Raw genomic sequence first — 18,569 nt, 5'->3', positions numbered from 1 at the left:
AGCGCAAGTGATGTGTGGCTATGGAAACTCATCAGACTGAAATGAAAAACTAAAAAATTACAATAAAAAAAAAATGTTGACCATCAAAAGGTATGGGGCTGGATCACAAACATCTGGGGCTGAAGCCCCGGAAGCCCAGACCTAATGACGCCACTGCGGAATGCCACATGCATCAACTTTTTTGTAACAGCCTAAACATTACGAAACTTCTATTCGATCACATAAACCTCACATAATTCGACACTCTCATAGACCTCCATACAAAAAAGGGCTTATCTCACGCATACAGATTTTGGCCGGAGTAAATCGCCTCTTCCGCTCTCGAATAAACAGTTATGTCGCAAATCAGATGCCTTTTGATTTGTCGTCGGCATGTGGGTGAAATAAATTATACTACGCATGCGCAGCATTCTGACGTATGGAGGCAAAGAGCCTTTCATATTTGCACCCTCCAGATGGAAAAACCGTAACAGAGCAAAAAGAGAGCGGGACTGGGGAGGAAAGACTGATATGAAAGGAGATTTATAGAAGGAAAGGAAAAGAAACGCACTCTTGAAACAAACACCAAGGGGAACCAGTGAAAATAAGCTCTTCAAGCATTTGCAATTATCCGTTTTGCAAACTTTTATTCGTTGTGAAAAAAAGGACATTCCGGAAACGATTGCCGCGTTCACGTGCTAGTCGGTAATAGGAAACTCTGAAATGTCCAACTTGCTAACTGGTTGTAGTTATACACGTGCCGCATTCAACCAGTTTGCAAGTCGGACATTTCAGAGTTCCGACTAACACGTGAACGCGGCATAAGCAGCAAGGATAGCTGCATTACATTGCTCAGTTGCATGGCTGTCCAAAATTACACGAAAATAAAAACAGCCGACTGAAAGACCGATGCTTTCTCGCGCTCATATAGATGGAGAGACAGAGCGCTCGTGAGCGATGGATGCGTGGACAGAGATGAACATTAGGTAGCGTCGGTAAAGATCCAAGGACACTGGAAAGTGGATAGTAAAGAATTGCCACCGGGAAGCTGTCAAAAGAATGGATTTTAGCGTGCTACGGAATATCATCAGTAGATACGTAAGTAGCGGATCGATTAACGCCACAATGTTGCCTTGGTATTCAAGGAACATCTGCAACTGTCATTCTGTTACATATTCGTTACAAATTTAACTGACATAACAACATTATGTAGACTTTTTGAAACACATACGTCGGTGTTTAGGACATTTTTCCGCTTGTTTGAGTCGAAAAACATGTAATCAAAGGTTTGTCACAGCTAAATGGCAGTGCATATGAGTTCCCGCCAGGCTTCGGTACTTTGTTTTCGAGCTGAATGTCGAATATGCCAGAAATGTCCAGATGCATTGGAAGAGTGTGTGGAATAGAGATCAACTTGGCTGGTCGTTTTCCTTCCCAGAGGCCAGCAACAACACACCTGATATAACTGTCAAATCAACCTGCTCTTTATTTCAATCAGGTGTGTTGGTGCAGAGCAAGAAAGAAACTCTTCAAGTAATGGTTTTGGGTTATCTTTGTATACATTTCTTGATTGTTTTTGTACCTGCAACCCCCCCCATACATTTTAATTGTTGACAAAACTAAATAAAAAATTGGTCACCAAAAAAGAAAATTCACTTGCATCCCAACTGCAACTTGTCAATATTCCAAAACCCATTTGCGAGCATCTTATGTCCCCCCCGCGACCTGTTTTGTAGCACGATTCCCACTGAAACACTGACAGACAGATGCACACTCTGGTAATAGTGAGAAAGTTGTCAAAAACTAAACGGCACTGAAGCACATACATCGCCACTCGCCAGTGACTTGATAAGCTGATTGTAGCCTGGCTGCTCAATGTGCCTGCTAGCTACTACTTGCTAGCTTCATTGACAAACACAGAGTTGGAACTTAGCTAGCTAACAAGTGATTTTGGCCACTGTTAGTGTGTAGCTTGTGCTTTATTTATGGTAGTTTGACAGCTTGCAGATGATGAAGTTGTAGACATGTTATTGTTCTCAGAAATCAGTCCTGAACGCAAGCCAGACTTTCCCGACTCAATAGACCAGTGGTTCCCAAGCTTTTTCGGTTATTGTACCACCAAGTACATTTTGCTCTGCCAGGAGTACCCCTGAAGTACCCCTTCATGTGAATTTTACCAGTAGGCCTATGGTCTCATGAGTCTTCTCAAGGACCCCTTGTGGATAGGCCAAGTACCCCCAGGGGTCCTAGTTTTTTTTAAAACTAGTTTTTCATTCACATTGTTTTCATTGACAAATTCTACACCAAACACCTTAGCTAGATGTAAAATTGTGTAACTAAGACCTCAGCAACAACGTCTAAATCGATTACACATTTCTTGATTTGTATTAAATTAATTCTGACTATTTTAAGGAAGTGACTATGTTGTTGCTAAGGTGACTCGGGAGGGACAAACAACCATACTTGCCAGGGTATGATATGAGAACATAACACACCCAAGACAACTCTCGTTTGGCTTCAGTCATGGCCGCTAGCATTTGTTAATGAGCAATTTTCAAAACAAGGCCAAATCATATGAGAGAGAGAGAGAGAGAGAGAGAGAGAGAGAGAGAGAGAGAGAGAGAGAGAGAGAGAGAGAGAGAGAGAGAGAGAGAGAGAGAGAGAGAAAAAGAGAGAGAGAGAGAGAGAGAGAGAGAGAAAAAAAAAAAAAAAAAAAAAAAAAAAAGAGAGAGAGAGAGAGAGAGAGAGAGAGAGAGAGAGAGAGAAGGGCAGGAAATGACAGTGTTGATGACAGTGACTTACAGTATTACCGGTCAGAGCACTAATGTCACTGTCATTAACACAGCCCGCTATCTGCACAGACAGGAAGCAGCTGGACGCTAATGAGACAGGGTAACAGTGATGGGGAGCAGGCCCCTGACTTTGTCTCAAATTATACCCTATTCCGTACACAGTATACTACCTATTTTTAAATTAAATTTTCTTAGAGTTCAAAGGTAAAATAGTAGTCACATAGTGCATCTACTTCTGACCAGAGCTGTGCAGTAGCCTATGTGGTGCACTGTAGGGAATAGGGTTTAGACTAGCTGTGGTCCTAATGAGAGAAGGGAACAGTGATATGAGGCTGACCTCTCTCTAAGGCTCTCTGAACATGCAGTACAATCTCCATTAAAACCTGCCTACACTGGGACTCTATCTTTGTTTTGGAGAATGTCTCTCTGTGTGTGTGTGTGGACGGCGGCTTGACTGATGCCCTGCTGGGTGTAATGTCAAGGGAAATCAGATTCACTAGCGAGAGGAGAGGAGGTCACAGAGCTCACCTCACTTTGCCCCCTCTCTCGCCCTCCATATCAGTATCATTTATTATTATTAATTATTATTTAGTATCACCATGGCAACATGAAGTTGAAGTGGTCATCCATAATTTCATCCATTCATTCTTATATCAGCTTGTTCTTCTAGGCTACAGGTATACACTCTAGGCAGGTGTTAAAAGGAGGTAAACCAGAGAGACTGTACGGCTAGTTGTTTACTATGTCTTGTTAGTCATGTAGCAGATGCTCTTATCCAGAGCAACTTACAGGAGCAATTAGGGTTAAGTGCCTTGCTCAAGGGCACATCAACAGATTTTTCACTAGGTTGGCTCAGGGATTCGAAACCAGCTAACTTTAGGTTACTGGCCCAATGCTCTTAACTGCTAGGCTACCTGCCGCTGTAGTTTTGGGCATTTCCAATCGAAAAAGACCCATGAGCACCAACGTGAAGTTCATAAGAGTATATCAAATTGGATGACAAATGAAAGCTAAGAGATTAAATGTTTTGGAAATGAAGGCATAGATACATTTTTCAACGATTGTCCATCTTAAAAATGAGGCATAAGTAAAGACTTTGATTTCTGGATAAACAGATGGAAAAGCGGTCTTAGGAAACATCTACCAGAAAAAGTCTTAAAAGGTATCAGAAATACATCAAAATACAATAATGTTGATGTAAAGGCCACTGCCAACTAATATCAACACTTATATTTTGTTTTAGAGAAATTGTTTACCTTCTGTAAATTTAAGAAACATTTCCTTGTGCCTTGTAATTCTGTTACCAAAAACCCATATATCTTAAATATATTTGATAATTTCTCTCCTTCATGAGGGGGGAGTATAATGAAAGTTCACAGAAGTAACAAGTAATGGTAGACCTACCAATTAGTTATAGTGATTTTACTGATATCAATTTTGTTTATGAATTATTAAGTGATTAAAACTTGTAATTCCGTTACCAAATTGGTAATGGAATGACCAAAAAATTGGTCACGGAATTACTGAAGCTGAATTGGCTACAATGGGAAATCATAAAAATCACAAACCACTGTTGGGTCAACTGCTACTGTCCTCCCTTCCACTGGCATACTGTTATGTTCAGCTCAAAACTGTTTTCTTTGTCTTTCTGTTGTCTGGTCACTTAATCACAAACCAGCCCCTCGCCCCTACGTGTTGCTGACGAAACGCCAAGGGTGACTTCCAGAGTGGCGATGGTATCAATTGTGCATATGGCGGAGGTGAACGTGCAAATGGAGGGGCGAGGGGAAGGGAGTGATTTGGGATTCAGCCTCTGTCTGGACAACCCCTCCCTCTCTCTCTCTTGGCCTTTCTCTCTCACTCTCCAGTTAATTTCACCTCTACCAGCTCTTACTGACACCTACCCATGAGCCCCCACTCTTTCCATTTACTTTAACCAGCATCCTCACCCACTCGGTACCGATCGACACCGGACGTCCATGGACGTTAAAAGTAGTTGAAATTTGGTCAGTCCACCCTGGCCTTGATGTTAACGTCCACAGACAGACCAAACCGGACCAAATCTGAACCTATCATAGACATATGTTTCACAAGTTTGGATAGCACAGTACACTGAGTAGAGCACAGTAGAATACAGTACAGTCAATACAAAACTGTGGTACAGTAAAGAAAAGTATAGTACACTGTACTCTACTGTACTTCTATACTGTACTGTATTGTACTCTACTGTATTGCACTGTACGAAACTCTACCATGCTTTGCTGTGCTGTTCTGTATTGTACTGCACTGTACTCTACTGTGCTCTGCCCTGTGATGTCCAAACTTGTAAAACATGAGGCGACTGACATTCATATCCATAATTATGCATTTATGTGTAGTTCATTACGTTAGCTTAATTCCGTTACCGGGTGTAAATCCACTTCACTTACCAAAATATATATTTTTTCAAACTCATGGTGCCATGTCATAGCTAGCACCCCATTCTTTCTGCAGACATCTTTGAATCTTAATTCGGAGGAGATATTGGAGTTTTTGGAAAACTAGGGAGATTTTACCGTAATTCCGTTACCGAAGGTTGCATCTGCACAGATTTTTTTTCGGTGGAAATTGTTAAAAGCAATCATTGTGCATAGTTGTATGGTTTGTTCAACTTTGAAATCCATAGGGTTATTTTTTTGTATACCACGCCCTCCCTTCATCTCTCTCGCCCCCTTGTGTGTGTATGTGGCGTGCGTGCGTTTGATATTTGTTGTGGTGTAAAGCCCCTCAATCCTCCTCATACAAAATCAAATCAAATGTTATTTATCACGTGCGGGAATACAACAGGTGTAGACCTTACAGTGAAATGCTTACTTACAAGCCCTTAACCAACAATGCAGTTTTAAGAAAAATAAGTGTTAAGTAAAAAATAGATATAATAAAAATAAAGCAGTAAAATAACAGTAGCGAGGCTATAAACAGGGGGTACCGGTACAGAGTCAATGTGAGGGGGCACAGGTTAGTCGAGGTAATATGTACATGTAGGTAGAGTTAAAGTGACTATGCATATATAATAAACAGAGAGTAGCAGCAGCGTAAAAGAGGGGATTGGGGGGGGGGGGACAATGCAAATAGTCCAGGGAGCCATGATTAGCTGTTCAGGAGTCTAATGGCTTGGGGGTAGAAGCTGTTAAGAAGCCCTTTGGACCTAGACTTGGCGCTCCGGTACCGCTTGCTGTGCGGTAGCAGAGAGAGCAGTCTATGACTAGGGTGGCTGGAGTCTTTGACAATTTTTAGGGCCTTCCTCTGACACCGCCTGGTATTAAGGTCCAGGATGGCAGGAAGCTTGGCCCCAGTGATGTACTGGGCCGTACGCACTACCCTCTGTAGTGCCTTGCGGGTGGAGTGGAGGGGAGGAGGAGAGGAGTGCAGAAGCTATGTAGAGGCTTGGTAGGGTTTAGTGTGGCATCGATTCACTTTACAGCCCCAGGTGCCAGGCTGTGGTCAGGCGTTAGCGGCAGCTAGTGATGAAAGTGACATTTCAGCTCTGTGTTAGCGCCAATGCTAACCTGGCAGAGGGCTAAGGGCAATCTATTCCTGTCTCTGTTCCCCCTCCCTGGGGCTGAGCCCCTGTGAAGAGAGGGGGTGGTGTAAATCCTAGGTGCCAGTGTTTGTGGGCAGAGTGAGTGTGAGTGTGTAAGAGTGAGAGCTCAGTGTGGGAATAAGTGTTTTATTAATCTACACTTTACAGTAAAAAAAAAAAGTCATGCCTGGTGTTTATAGCAGGTCTACATTGATGTTATGTGCTGTTTCCTTTTATGTCTGTTTACCATCAGTGAGTCTGTCTCGTCTCTCATTCCTTCTCCTGTAATAGAAATGGACCTCTTTTAATATAGAAAGAATATCAGGTCCTATACTACTAATACTACACTCATTCTTTATAAGGCTTGATTCTGTCTCACTCCTCTTTTCCTCTGTGATGGCCCCGTGCTGTGTTGCCATGACGATTAATGACATATCAGTGGCGGCAGCATGAGTGTGACTGCAGAAAGATCGTGACTGCGTGGTGGTATAGCTGCTCAGACAGACAGACATGTCTAGAGTGGTGCTGCTGGTCTCTCCCAGTTATATATAGAAGAGTTTGACCAACTTTGAGCATTCCATTTGTCGTTGAGCATTCCATTATCCACAAGTTCATTTGACTCTGGGGAAGTAGATAAAGGGCTTCATTGTCAAAATCCAGAAGTCTCCCTTTAATAAGATGAGTTAATGGTGGGTGGAGAGGACCTTTATTACTCACTATAACATCTGTAGTGGCTGGAAGCCCTGCTGGGGGCAAGGTAGCAGGACATAGAGGAGGTGATTGGAGAAGTGCGGTGGGGGTGGGAGGGAGGGAGAAGTTGGAGGATGAAAGTTCCTGTTGACGCTGATCTAAGGTCGGTTTAGTGTTTTAATGATTAAGGTTAGGAGGATTTGATGAAGGGTAAGCTGATCCTACAGTAGATCTGATCCTAGGAGGGGAGCTGTGGTTGTGGGTTGGGGTCTCTGTTATGGTTGATCCCATGCATGTCACATCAGATTATGACCACCTGACCTGTGGTGGGATCTAGCGATGATGTAACACCATCTTTATATAGAGACAGACCTCTTTAGTTTGATTAATAATACACTTCCAAACAATATGGCCGCCCGGCCACCACACTGTCTCTGTCCGTAGGTCTCTTCTCGTCAGCAGAGAGAGGGTTAGAACGTGGCTGTTTGATACGGATCAGAACGGATTACTGATCAGACTAAAGCTATCCTTCTCTCCCTCTCCCACACAGTCACATTTACAGAACGTGACAGGAAGGGGATGGAGAGGAGAGAATGGAAGAGGATAGGAATGGAGGGAAGGAGGAGAGGAAATGGAGGATAATATTATTGTATGGCCGTCAGATCTGAAGTTAAATACTGCACTGCACTAGTCCTTCATACACAGAGGTGGTGTTACAGCCAAGCTCTATTATTACACACACACACTGGGGAGGTATAGCCAGCATGTGGTTTTGAAGTCATTTTCTAATATCCCACTGCTCTGGACACACCCACACACGAGGGAGATTATATTAGGTTATTTTGACGTCAGTGTCTCATACCCCCCCTCCCCCCCACGTCTCCTTACTCAAGACGCAGACACACACACACTCTCCTGTCTGTGTGTGTGTGTGTCTGTCTCATGTGCCCTAAGTGAGGACCTGTTGTGGGTCACAGATCATCCAGTCATGTTTTTACTGCCACCCTGCCCCCATCCCTCCTCATTTTCACTGGCTCCTTCTCTCTCTTTTAATTACTTATCACACATATCACATATCCCCTTCTCTTTCCATTACTTATCACACACATCCCCTTCTCTTTCCATTACTTATCACACACATCCCCTTCTCTTTCCATTACTTATCACACACATCCCCTTCTCTTTCCATTACTTATCACACACATCCCCTTCTCTTTCCATTACTTATCACACACATCCCCTTCTCTTTCCATTACTTATCACACACATCCCCTTCTCTTTCCATTACTTATCACACACATCCCCTTCTCTTTCCATTACTTATCACACACATCCCCTTCTCTTTCCATTACTTATCACACACATCCCCTTCTCTTTCCATTACTTATCACACACATCCCCTTCTCTTTCCATTACTTATCACACACATCCCCTTCTCTTTCCATTACTTATCACACACATCCCCTTCTCTTTCCCAATCTCCCTAGGAAGTCTATACTACACACAGATCTCTACTCCTCTCTCTTTTTGTTTTTCTCTCCTTTTACTCCTCTCTTCAACTGTAACCTGTCTTGCATTTGTTTCCCCCCTCCTCTCTCTCTCTCTCTCTCTCTCTCTCTCTCTCTCTCTCTCTCTCTCTCTCTCTCTCTCTCTCTCTCTCTCTCTCTCTCTCTCTCTCTCTCTCTCTCTCTCTCTCTCATATGCCTCTCTTCTTGTGTTTTGGAGCGGGCCATTGGCTGACACTCTCTGTTGGCTAAGTGTCTATTTATAACCAGCTGCCAAATGCCTGTTGATCGGCCTGGGCAGTGGTCTGGTCTGGGCTGCCCCATCATGTAATGGACTCTACCACTGGGAAAGACACCGCAATGTCATCAAATGTTTTTAAACTTATCAACCTATTATGGTCTCATTCATCAAATTATAATTCGATGGTCTGATCTATCATTGAATGTAATCTATGGCAGATAAATGTGACTTCTCACTGTGCCTTCTTTTGGTCAATCCGATCAGCTGGTTTATATGAGTCATTACAATCAAGATGTTGTGAGAATCAGTGAGCAGGGATGATGTCATTGGTTTCAGATGACTAAAGTCACTGAGATGCTTGTTCTAGTATTTGTTATTGGATAGTTGAAGAGTAATTTCAAGAACGTTCCACCACTGTCTGGGAACTGAGATGTTGGTTTGGAAGGCTTAGAGCTAACTAACACATTAGAACGTTGGTTTCATTCTGCTGATGATGAAGACGGGAGCACTGGGCTCTTGCAGTCACAATACCTTGTAAATTGTAAACTCTGTAAAACCAAATGGAAACATTTTGTAAATGTGCAATTATACTGCTCTCTATTTCTGTCTTCAGTCAGTCAATAATGAATGGAAATCATTTCGGAAAGCACTAGAACCAGGACTTGGTGTAGTAAACTGTTTGATATTAGACAATATTGTAATGTTTCCTGGAGAGAGTTTCATAGCCCTGCCAGGCCAGGGAGGAAGCACCCTGTGTGGGGGACAGGTCAGAGTGTGTGGGCTGCTGCACAACTGGCACTACACCAAGACACAATCCTCTCTCTCTCTCTCTCTCTCTGTCTCTCTCTCTGTCTCTCTCTCTGTCTCTCTCTCTCTCTCTGTCTCTCTCTCTGTCTCTCTCTCTGTCTCTCTCTCTGTCTCTCTCTCTCTCTCTGTCTCTCTCTGTCTCTCTGTCTCTCTCTCTCTCTCTCTCTCTCTGTCTCTCTCTCTGTCTCTCTCTCTGTCTCTCTCTCTCTGTCTCTGTCTCTGTCTCTGTCTCTGTCTCTGTCTCTGTCTCTCTGTATTCTGTAGAATCATAGTGGTAATGTAGCTCAGTGTAGCTCAGTTGATAGAGCATGGCGTTTGCAATGCCAGGGTTGTGGGTTTGATTCCCACGGGGGGCAAGTATAAAAAAATAATTATTATTATTATGTATTCACCAACTGTAAGTCGCTCTGGATAAGAGCGTCTGCTAAATGACTAAAATGTAAATGTAAAAATGTAATGGCACAGCTGCTATCTGAAGCAACCTTTCACTTCTGTTTCTTGTGGGTGGTTTTTAAATTCAAATCAAATCAAATCAAATCAAATCAAATCAAATTTTATTGGTCACATGCGCCGAATACAACAGGTGCAGACATTACAGTGAAATGCTTACTTACAGCCCTTAACCAACAGTGCATTTATTTTAAACAAAAAAGTAAGAATAAAACAACAACAAAAAAGTGTTGAGAAAAAAAGAGCAGAAGTAAAAAATAAAGTGACAGTAGGGAGGCTATATATACAATAGAATAAAGTGACAGTAGGGAGGCTATATATACAGGGGGGTACCGTTGCATAGTCAATGTGCGGGGGCACCGGCTAGTTGAGGTAATATGTACATGTGGGTAGAGTTAAAGTGACTATGCATAAATACTTAACAGAGTAGCAGCAGCGTAAAAGGGATGGGGTGGGGGGCAGTGCAAATAGTCCGGGTAGCCATGATTAGCTGTTCAGGAGTCTTATGGCTTGGGGGTAGAAGCTGTTGAGAAGTCTTTTGGACCTAGACTTGGCACTCCGGTACCGCTTGCCGTGCGGTAGCAGAGAGAACAGTCTATGACTAGGGTGACTGGAGTCTTTGACAATTTTGAGGGCCTTCCTCTGACACCGCCTGGTATAGAGGTCCTGGATGGCAGGGAGCTTTGCCCCAGTGATGTACTGGGCCGTACGCACTACCCTCTGTAGTGCCTTGCGGTCAGAGGCCAAGCAGTTGCCATACCAGGCGGTGATGCAACCAGTCAGGATGCTCTCGATGGTGCAGCTGTAGAATTTTTTGAGGATCTGAGGACCCATGCCAAATCTTTTTAGTCTCCTGAGGGGGAATAGGCTTTGTCGTGCCCTCTTCACGACTGTCTTGGTGTGTTTGGACCATGATAGTTCGTTGGTGATGTGGACACCAAGGAACTTGAAGCTCTCAACCTGTTCCACTACAGCCCCGTCGATGAGAATGGGGGCGTGCTCAGTCCTCTTTTTTTTTCCTGTAGTCCACAATCATCTCCTTTGTCTTGGTCACGTTGAGGGAGAGGTTGTTGTCCTGGCACCACACGGCCAGATCTCTGACCTCCTCCCTATAGGCTGTCTCATCGTTGTCGGTGATCAGGCCTACCACTGTTGTGTCGTCGGCAAACTTAATGATGGTGTTGGAGTCGTGCCTGGCCATGCAGTCATGGGTGAACAGAGAGTACAGGAGGGGACTGAGCACGCACCCCTGAGGGGCCCCCGTGTTGAGGATCAGTGTGGCAGATGTGTTGTTACCTACCCTTACCACCTGGGGGCGGCCCGTCAGGAAGTCCAGGATCCAGTTGCAGAGGGAGGTGTTTAGTCCCAGGATCCTTAGCTTAGTGATGAGCTTTGAGGGCACTATGGTGTTGAATGCTGAGCTGTAGTCAATGAATAGCATTCTCACGTAGGTGTTCCTCTTGTCCAGGTGGGAAAGGGCAGTGTGGAGTGCGATAGAGATTGCATCATCTGTGGATCTGTTGGGGCGGTATGCAAATTGGAGTGGGTCTAGGGTTTCTGGGATTATGCTGTTGATGTGAGCCATGACCAGTCTTTCAAAGCACTTCATGGCTACAGACGTCAGTGCCACGGGTCGGTAGTCATTTAGGCAGGTTATCTTAGAGTTCTTGGGCACGGGGACTATGGTGGTCTGCTTGAAACATGTTGGTATTACAGACTCAGTCAGGGACATGTTGAAAATGTCAGTGAAGACACTTGCCAGTTGGTCAGCACATGCTCGGAGTACACGTCCTGGTAATCCGTCTGGCCCTGCGGCCTTGTGAATGTTGACCTGCTTAAAAGTCTTACTCACATCGGCTACGGAGAGCGTGATCACATAGTCGTCCGGAACAGCTGGTGCTCTCATGCATGCTTCAGTGTTGCTTGCCTCGAGCGAGCATAGAAGTGGTTTAGCTTCGTCTGGTAGGCTTGTGTCACTGGGCAGCTCGCGGCTGTGCTTCCCTTTGTAGTCTGTAATAGTTTTCAAGCCCTGCCACATCCGACGAGCGTCAGAGCCAGTGTAGTATGATTCAATCTTAGACCTGTATTGACTCTTTGCCTGTTTGATGGTTCGTCGGAGGTCATAGCGGGATTTCTTATAAGCGTCCGGGTTAGAGTCCCGTTCCTTGAAAGCGGCAGCTCTACCCTTTAGCTCAGTGCGGATGTTTCCTGTAATCCATGGAAATTCAGGGTTGCTCAATTTCCTTGTCAAAGCTGGATCATGTGTTCTGTAGGATATGTTTTTAAACTGACACGCTACTGCTGAACATGAACTTGTTCAATAAGAATGCACATTTTCATATCAAAATGTTTGCTACAATTCAACTCTGAAATAAACCTGTTATTCCCTCTTCTCTCTCTCTCTCCCTTGCTCTCTCTCTCTCTCCGTCTCGCTCTCCTCCCCCCACCCTCTCTTTCTAACAGTGTGCTGGGGAGGAGTATTGGGTGGACAGTCGCACGGTCTACATCGGTCACAAAGAACCCCCGCCGGGGGCCGAGGCCTACATCCCTCAGCGTTACCCCGACAACCGCATTGTCTCCTCCAAGGTGAGCAGGTGCCATGGCAACCAAGCAGTCAGCACAACAACCACGTCATTTAGCACTGACAACCAAGCCTGTTGTGCTCTTGTGACAGTATGTCATCTACGATTAGCAACCTCTTCATGTGGGTGACAACCATAGATATCTGCTACTGCTCAAGGTTCGTTAGCTGTATTGTTGTTATCATTGTTGATATCATTTTGGGATGAAATTGAGAAAGAAAAGACACACACACACACACACACACACACATGAGCACCCACACTGGTATAAAGTATTATTCCCTCTCTCTAGAATACGTGTTGATAATGTGTGTGTTCTCTCTACCAGTACACCTTATGGAACTTCATCCCCAAGAACCTGTTTGAACAGTTCAGAAGAATCGCCAACTTCTACTTTCTGCTCATTTTCCTGGTCCAGGTGAGAATATGCCATCTCTCTGAACCCCAGGGCTATTTTATCATACATTATCAGTTAAACACGTAGGCTATGTGAAGTGAATTTGAGTTAATTGTTTGGCGTCCATCTCTGTACAATGGAGAACCTGAATTAATGATAATCAGCTGGTTCTCTTCCTCTTTCCTCTTTTTCTCTCTCCTCCTCAGCTCATTATAGACACGCCCACCAGCCCTGTCACCAGTGGACTGCCTCTCTTCTTTGTCATCACCGTCACCGCCAGTAAACAGGTAGGAGACACGCACAGACACACACGCATCCTCTGGTCATTGGTGTTGGTAAATCTAGGGAAGCCTTCCTCCACTGTGTTCCGGTAGTGACAGCAGATGTGATGATAGCAGTGATGCATGAACCACACGAAGCCCAGGCCTTATACAAGCATTAGTCTAAAACAGGACATGTTGTGTAGAGGCCCTGCAAACGGGTCACCATGCTGACGGAACATACCACTAATTAGATACCACCGAAGACCATGTATGACCGTATCTCTCTCTCGCTCTCTCTCTCTCTTCCTCACTCTCCTCTCCTCCCTTCCTCCCCTTCTCTCCTCCAGGGTTATGAAGACTGGCTGAGACACAAGGCAGACTGCAGTACAAATGAGTGTCCTGTGGATGTGGTGCAGCAGGGGACGGTGGTGAGGACGCAGAGCTCCAAGCTACGGGTATGACTACCCTATTAATGGGCCTTCTACTCTCCAGTCTACTACACATTATTATGAAGCCTTTGGGCCTCACTGGCTGGTGTTTCTCTATTCTATGTATGGTCAGACAGAGCCTTTAGCTGTAATAGCTATAGTATGTGAGTATAATGGCTAGTATGAGAGCTCATCCCTCTTCTATTTTATTCATATTCATGTAACAAAATGGACTGATTATTTTGTACATTGAATAATACCCATAGTTATATAACCTTTGAACATTTATATCATAGCCACGGCTATCATCTTTGATCATATTGAAATTAAATCCATTCCTGAGACCTTTAAGGCTGGTCTCCATTGGAACGTACGTGCGTTTGTCTGCGATGCCATAGCTAGCGTCCCAGAGAAGATTAACATTACCCAACAGTACCATCCCAAACATTCCTGTTGTGATTACTCTGGTCCCGTACAGGGAAAAGGATTTGCCTTTCCAGACAGATTAAATATCAACCTGTGATGTCAGACTAGACTAGGATCAGAACAATGGTGTTACCATAGAATTAGAATTTAATAGGATTTATAATATAATATATATAATATAATATAATATATAATAATATAATATAATATGCCATTTAGCAGACGCTTTTATCCAAAGCGACTTACAATCATGCGTGCATAAATTTTTTTTTTTGTGTATGGGTGGTCCCGGGGATCGAACCCACTACCTTGGCGTTACAAGCGCCGTGCTCTACCAGCTGAGCTACAGAGGAGCTACAGAGGACCACCTCTGTGGTGTTACTGTGAGACACATTGCAGTGTCATAGCCACACAGCAGATAACAGAGACCGAGCGGAGACAGGGACTATGTCTCATTTAAAGCAGAACTCTGTCATCTCCGGCAGGTCCATGTACTGTAATATCTATAGTTGTATTTGAGTGTGCGTCGGCATGTGTTGCCATGCCGTCCACTGAAACGTGACCTGACTATGAAAGACATTCGTCATCCACACACACATACATGCACATTCTACCGAAGTTCCTCACCCATGGTCCCCCGACTCCCCCCACAGATCAAACAGAGTGGATTATGGGGGAAATAAGGAAGAGGAATAGTAAAGAATATAGTAATAATAGCTATAGCGCGTGTATGTGTAGTACGGTCACCATGGAGATGGGATTTATAGGCAGTTAAGATGCTCCACTCGCATAATCCCACCGTTACGCAACAACTCAGTCCCCAGGAATAAGGAGTGGAATATGAAAGTGTTTGCAAGGCATGTGTGTTTCCTGTAGGATAACTGCTACTCATGTGTAATTATTTCTGGATCTGCAGCAGTATGGTGGCTCACCAGATCCAAAACACCTCTGTTTGTTTACAATGGCATGGGGTTTATAAAGGAAAAATTTAAATGACATCCCATCCCCCAAATAGTGCAAATATTTTGACCACCAGAGCCACCAGGTATGGCTCTGGTCAAAAGCAGTGCACTGTATGAGGAATTTGGTAGTCCCAGGGGCGTAGGCACCCATTCAGATTGAGCAAAAACATTTATTAAAAGTGTTCCAAATGGGACATTATTTGTATTTTTACCTAAACATGCAAACACCATCAGATAGAATTCATAGCAAGCAGTGCACTGAGTTAGTCAGATTTGATTAAATATAACAGAACAGATTAACTGGAATGACATTCACTCTCACGGAAGGGGTTGCCAAAAATAACTAACTAAACCACAAAGAAGTATATTTTTCTCTGCTCATTTGTCTCTTTGCCCCATGGCAAAATGTGTAAAATTGCAGGAAGTTAGCTGCTTCCCAAAAAAAGCCCACCCACCAACACATTTCTGGCTACACCACTGGGTAGTCCACTCCACTTCGATCAGGTCAATAGTAGTGCACAAGGGAATAGGGTGTGATTTAGGACCCAGCCTGTATTTCTTGAGTCTAAACTGATGATCGTTGTTGATGTGGTTGACCTGTCAGGTTGGGGATGTTGTCATGGTGAGGGAGGACGAGACGTTCCCCTGTGACCTCATCCTCCTCTCGTCCAGCCGCGATGACGGAACCTGCTATGTCACCACCACCAGTCTGGATGGAGAGTCCAGCCACAAGGTATACACACACACTCTCTCTCACACACACACACACTCACACCGTTACACACACGCTAGGGTTGCACAATATTGGAAATAACTGACATTGCGATATTTTGTTTTTCTGCGATATGAAAAAATACAGGATGTCTTCACCAGATGACTTGAAAAGCTCTATTTGAGAATAATTAATTATTCTAGAATGATTGGGGTGATTTTGTAGGGAACTGCATCTTCATGGAAAATTAAAATAAAAAAATGAGAAAAATAGTTGCGTGATGGCATTACATACCGCTTGTCAAGCGACCGGATCATGTTTTTAAAACCCTCTTTGGTAACCGTGTTAATTGGTACCATGTCTTTGGCGACGTGAAATGTTATTGAATCTGTGATTTCTCTCTGCCGTTTGGAACCTTTCTCGTATGGTGTAATACTGGCAAAGGCATCCGAAATAGATTTTTGCTTTGGAGGGCATTGAGATGCTTTGCACTCGTCATAGGAAGATTTGTGGTGCCGCCTTAAATGATCGAACAAATTGGTCGTGTTGTGGCAACAATTGCAAGGCACTCTCGACAAAGTACCTGTTTTTGGTCAACATCATCCTGTCTGTAGCCGAAATATTTCCATATAATTGACGATGCATTTCTTTTTGCAACCAAATTCAAAATTTCTGTATTTTTTGCCTGTTCCTCGCTCATCATTTCGTCACGCGCAAGCAGAGCCTGCATGTCTACCACGTGCAGCAACGAACTCCGTGTTTAAAATAATAACAATAATAATAAACTGTGTATCCAATAACCCATAAATCAGAGTAAATTACGTTATATCAGACAGATATAATGCTAGTTTAACATTTTTAAAAACATATTGTAGACTGATATATGTTTACCTTACTAAATCGCACGTTCTGCGATGTGACTATTGCGGATGCATACATCGCAATGTCGATGCTGAAATGATATAACATGCAGCCCTAACACACGCACGTACACTGCTGGGATCCACCCCTTAATTTTTTCCAGCATGCTCTCTGATCAAACATGACTTCTCAGTGATTCATCTCTCTCCCTCCTACTATGCTGTGTCAGACCTACTATGCTGTACCAGACACCATGGCCTTTAAGACAGAGCAGGAGGTGGACTCTCTACATGCAACTATTGAATGTGAACAACCACAACCTGACCTCTACAAGTGAGTGACACACAATGTGTGACACACACAGAATCATTGAGTGACCTGTTCGTTTGTTGAAAATTGCAAACATTGTATTTTTCTCATTTAGATTTGTGGGGCGCATCAATATTTATAAGGAAAGAGAAGATCCCTTAGCCAGGTAAGACCAGCATCCCCCTCTCTCATTCCTAAACCATCTTTGAACAGGACATGTTTTTTATTTCTTTTGATCTTGTTCCTCTTCTCATGTTAGACCCCTGGGAGCTGAAAACCTTCTCCTCAGAGGAGCTACCCTGAAGAACACAGAACACATTTATGGTAACACACACACTGTTCTGTGTATAAAGTTATATCTATGGTTATATTTGAGTGTGAGTCGGCACTTGTTGCCATAGCCATACCGTCCACCGAAACGTGTCCTGACTATGAAATACATTCTTCACACACACACACACACACACACACTGTTGTGTGTGTGTGTCTGTATTGATGGTAACCCCTGGTTGTTGTTCCCTCAGCTGTAGCCATCTACACAGGCATGGACACCAAGATGACGCTTAACTACCAGTCCAAATCCCAGAAACGCTCAGCTGTGGAAAAGTAAGATCTGTTCCTGTTCCTTCCCCTCTCTGTGTCTAATTGCTTTGGTGTGGGTATAACTACCTGTCTGTTGAAGTATAGCAGGAGTTAGCATAGTAGAAGGAATAGTAGACTCTCTGTTATTACATAAAGTCTGCATAATTCTATTTGATCTCGTTCAAGCGGGGTGTGTGTGTGTGTGTGTGTGTGTGTGAAACGCTCTATTGACAATCTGTTTGCATCCAGTTCTGTAGAACCAATCTGCATTTAGCTCATCTAAACTTCTCCTCTCTCCCTCCCCCTAACTCCCTCACTCTCTCCCTCCCTCTATCTCCCTCCAGGTCGATGAATGCATTCCTAATCGTGTATCTGTGTATCCTGATCAGTAAAGCGGTCATTAACACGGTTCTGAAGTATGCATGGCAGTGTTCACCTGATCGCGACGAACCCTGGTACAACCACAGGACCGAGATTGACAGAGGACGCCATGTGGTTAGTCCCCCAAACCACTACGCTACCCACAATGCACGCTGTCATGGCAAAATGATTCATCAGGTCACACCTGTTCAACGTTAACTGATTCTGATAAAGCCTCTTGTTCTCTGTCTCTAACCATCCTTTCGTTCTCTCCCTGCATCCTCCGTCTCTCTCTCCCTCCCTCTCAATCTCACTTCCCTGCCTCTCCCCCTCCCTCCATCCTCTCCTCTCTCTCTCAGGTGATCAGGGCGTTCACAGACTTCCTGGCCTTCATGGTGTTGTTTAACTACATCATCCCAGTCTCCATGTATGTTACCGTGGAGATGCAGAAGTTCCTGGGTTCTTACTTCATAGCCTGGGACAAGGATATGTATGATGAGGAGCTGGGGGAGGGGGCTCAGGTCAACACATCTGACCTCAACGAAGAGCTGGGACAGGTACACACACTCACACATATCCTGAACATCTAGATATACTAGACTCACTCGTATGCACACACACACACACACAAACACACACGCACAAACATATAGTGCACACA

At 44.1% G+C, this 18,569-nt stretch overlaps 1 protein-coding gene across 3 annotated transcripts in view; it reads left to right on the top strand.

Annotated features, from left to right (window-relative positions):
• The first annotated feature begins 446 nt into the window (after positions 1–446).
• The window catches only part of LOC121553997 (phospholipid-transporting ATPase IH), a 65,544-nt gene continuing 47,421 nt past the window's right edge, over positions 447–18,569 (top strand). For all 3 annotated transcript variants that reach the window (XM_041867432.2, XM_041867423.2, XM_041867440.2), the window contains exons 1-12: positions 447–1,077; positions 12,490–12,612; positions 12,937–13,026; positions 13,212–13,292; positions 13,616–13,723; positions 15,689–15,817; positions 16,887–16,990; positions 17,082–17,132; positions 17,226–17,290; positions 17,491–17,572; positions 17,893–18,043; positions 18,268–18,465. In XM_041867432.2, the coding sequence (XP_041723366.1) occupies positions 1,039–1,077; positions 12,490–12,612; positions 12,937–13,026; positions 13,212–13,292; positions 13,616–13,723; positions 15,689–15,817; positions 16,887–16,990; positions 17,082–17,132; positions 17,226–17,290; positions 17,491–17,572; positions 17,893–18,043; positions 18,268–18,465 (1,221 nt within the window). In that variant the 5' untranslated portion in view covers positions 447–1,038. The remainder of the gene's footprint in view (positions 1,078–12,489; positions 12,613–12,936; positions 13,027–13,211; positions 13,293–13,615; positions 13,724–15,688; positions 15,818–16,886; positions 16,991–17,081; positions 17,133–17,225; positions 17,291–17,490; positions 17,573–17,892; positions 18,044–18,267; positions 18,466–18,569) is intronic.

Source organism: Coregonus clupeaformis, chromosome 23, assembly GCF_020615455.1.
Source record: "Coregonus clupeaformis isolate EN_2021a chromosome 23, ASM2061545v1, whole genome shotgun sequence".
Lineage (NCBI taxonomy): Eukaryota > Metazoa > Chordata > Actinopteri > Salmoniformes > Salmonidae > Coregonus > Coregonus clupeaformis.
The sequence above is the reverse complement of the archived record's forward strand: the minus strand, read 5'-3'. Positions and strand labels throughout refer to the sequence as shown.